At 50.5% G+C, this 2,709-nt stretch overlaps 1 protein-coding gene across 1 annotated transcript in view; it reads left to right on the plus strand.

Moving 5' to 3' along the window:
* The window catches only part of SNAPC2 (small nuclear RNA activating complex polypeptide 2), a 9,845-nt gene extending 7,517 nt beyond the window's left edge, over window positions 1–2,328 (plus strand). The window contains exons 4-5 of the mRNA XM_018564800.1: window positions 631–1,069; window positions 2,069–2,328. Of these exons, the coding sequence (XP_018420302.1) occupies window positions 631–1,069; window positions 2,069–2,328 (699 nt within the window). The remainder of the gene's footprint in view (window positions 1–630; window positions 1,070–2,068) is intronic.
* Window positions 2,329–2,709: the final 381 nt, after the last annotated feature.

The raw sequence follows: 2,709 nt of genomic DNA on the forward strand, positions 1-2,709 counted from the left end.
GCCCCCCCCCCCCATACCCTGAGTACTGGGTCTGTATGGTGGTTTTAGTGGCAGAAACGGTGGTGGGTATGATCACATGCAGCATGTGGTACCATCTATAAAGAGAACCTGTTCCTTTGTTGAGGTTTGCTGTAAACCTTCTTAAAGTGCAACCCCAACTAAACTTTCCTCTGAGAAATCAAGTGTTAGAACCTTAGTCAGGTCTATAGTGCTGTCTGTGACGTCATTGGGCAGATTTCCCCTCACTTGCCGTTCCTGTGATAGTTATCAGTGTGGCAGGAAGTGAGAGGATTCCTTCCAGATACAACGACAAAAGGCTCGAGTACCTCCTGTCCATCAGCTGAAAGGGGGGCGGTGCTGAGGAAAATACGCAGGCCAGCACAATGCTAAATGCCTGAAGGCTGTAATGTTTATCCACTGGCTTCACAACTTGGAGTCACTGACCCGGGACAAGCATGCAGATCGGAAAAGTCAGAGTGAGTCCCTGATCTGTGCACTTTGTTCTCGGCTTGTGACCACAAGTGCACTGAAACCACTGGATTAGGTTGTAGTAAGCTGAATGCATGTGGTGGAATCTTTGTTAGGCTGTGTACTGAATTTCTGGTTTGTCTTCTTATTTGATATTTTCAGATGTTGACGATCGCATCCACGGAGCCAGGGACTCTCCGGCATTCCATACCCAGTAAAGAGCCCCGGAAGCGTGCTTCCCGCTCCAGCAGCGCTGCCAAGAAGAGCTTACAGCTGAAAGTGGCCTCAGGGGAGGAGCCTGGGGCCTCAGGGAAGGAGCCTGGGGCCTCAGGGAAGGAGCCTGGGGCCTCAGGGAAGGGACCTGATGCCTCAGGGGAGGAGCCTGGGGCCTCAGGGAAGGAACCTGATGCCTCCGAGGAGGTGCCTGCACCATTGGAGGAGAGGTCTACACCACTGGGGGAGAAGCCTGCTCCTTCAGAGGAGGAGCCAGCGGCCGTTGAGTCAGCTAATGATCGATGGAAGAAGCTGGAGTTTGACAAGATCTATAAATACCTTTCCAAAGCAGCCACGGGGGAGGCCCTTCCGAAGCTGTCTGAATGTGGTATGTATAAGTCATATAAAGGGGAGGGTTATAACACCTGCCAGCATTTTTGTTTGCTATGTGTCCCATTGGGGAGATTTCCCTTCACATCCTGTCTGATAGCCACAACAGGAAGGGAAATCCCTCCAGAGTAAGGGAAATCCCTGGTGGTCACCAGAACGCATTTCCCCTCTACAGAAAGATTTGGTTTCAGTTGCATTGTAAAGGGAATCCGTCACTTTGTCTAACAGGTTTTCTGAAAAGCTCACTGCATTCCTCTATGGCAGGGGTAGCCAACCAGCTGTGGTGGAACTACAAATCCCATGAGGCATTGCAACATTCTCACAGCCACAGACATGACTCCCGGAGAGAGATGCATCATGGGATTTGTAGTTTCACCACAGCTGGAGGACCACTGGTTGGCTACCCCTGCTCTATGGCAGCCTTGGGTCTACTCCCTGTGTGGGTTCCATGTTGGCCCATTCCATAGCACACACAGGGCTAGTGACCTGTTCCATGTGTCAGCGTTTGAGCATAGTCATTGGATGCTCGGCCCGAACACTACACATACCCGGAAGCACCAGTAATTTCCAAAGGCTCTGATGGAGGAATGGAACCGCATGGGAGCTCCGTAGAAGAGTGTATGGCTTGGTGGTGGCGTAGGCTTTTAAGAGAACCTGTCACTTTTGCCCATACGGAGCAACTTTAAATGTCCTGAAGACATAACTGCTCATTGAGAGGTGGAGACCTGCTGTGAGAAGCTCATCAAAGTAAACAATTTCAGTTCAGGAGAGGAGGTCTGTACAACTGCAGGACTCCAGGGAATGCCAGAGGTGAACTATCAAGGAAGGGGGTACATAAGGGTAGCCTATAAACTGCACTTGCATAGCTCCGGCTCCTGGATTTGTCCAACCTGTTGCTTTAAATAACAGGTCTCCGTGACTTTTTGGGCATGTGGGCTGTATCGAGATTTCCCTGAGCGTCAAGTTTCTAACGTCAATGTGACTTTTGTTGTTTCAGAATCAGCAGTCGTCCTTCATCTCCTTCACTGCATCCCAGACCAGCTGCAGACCCTGGATGCTAAGCCGTTGGGCGTCTATCTGCGTAAAACCTACGCGTACGTGGATTCACCAGCCAAATCAGAGAGCTCGGAGCAGGAAGAGACGTCATCAGACTCGCAGACGGTGAACCAGAACGAATTGGGCTTTTGCCCCTTAAACCCGTTTCTGCTGCCTCTTGAACTTCTGAAATCTAAAGAGAAAAAGGTGGCACCTTCCTGATCCTGGGCCCTCGGCCCTTCACTTTTGTTGGCTCTCTGCTGCCCCTTTTGTTCATATATCATTATTACATGCTGTTCTGTGTTAGTCAGCTTGCCTCTGAGTTCCACAAGAACAAGACCTCTCAGTTCCACACAAAGTTCTCCAGATGCTGAAAACCTTTTTTCATATTAAGAGTTTCAAATGTATGCCTTTCGGGAAGGTCAAGTTTGCCTGGTATTGTTTCCCTGGTGGTCAGTGGGGAAATGCCCCCTTGTATTAATGGTCAGTGGAGAAGTGCCCGCATACATTGGTGGTCCGTGAAATGCTTCCTTACATTGGTGGTCAAAGGAGAAGCCCCCCCCCCCCCCCCCCTCCATGTGTGGGAGGGCAGGAGAGAGTAGT

Source organism: Nanorana parkeri, unplaced genomic scaffold (assembly GCF_000935625.1).
Source record: "Nanorana parkeri isolate BGI_ZX_2015 unplaced genomic scaffold, ASM93562v1 scaffold784, whole genome shotgun sequence".
NCBI lineage: Eukaryota > Metazoa > Chordata > Amphibia > Anura > Dicroglossidae > Nanorana > Nanorana parkeri.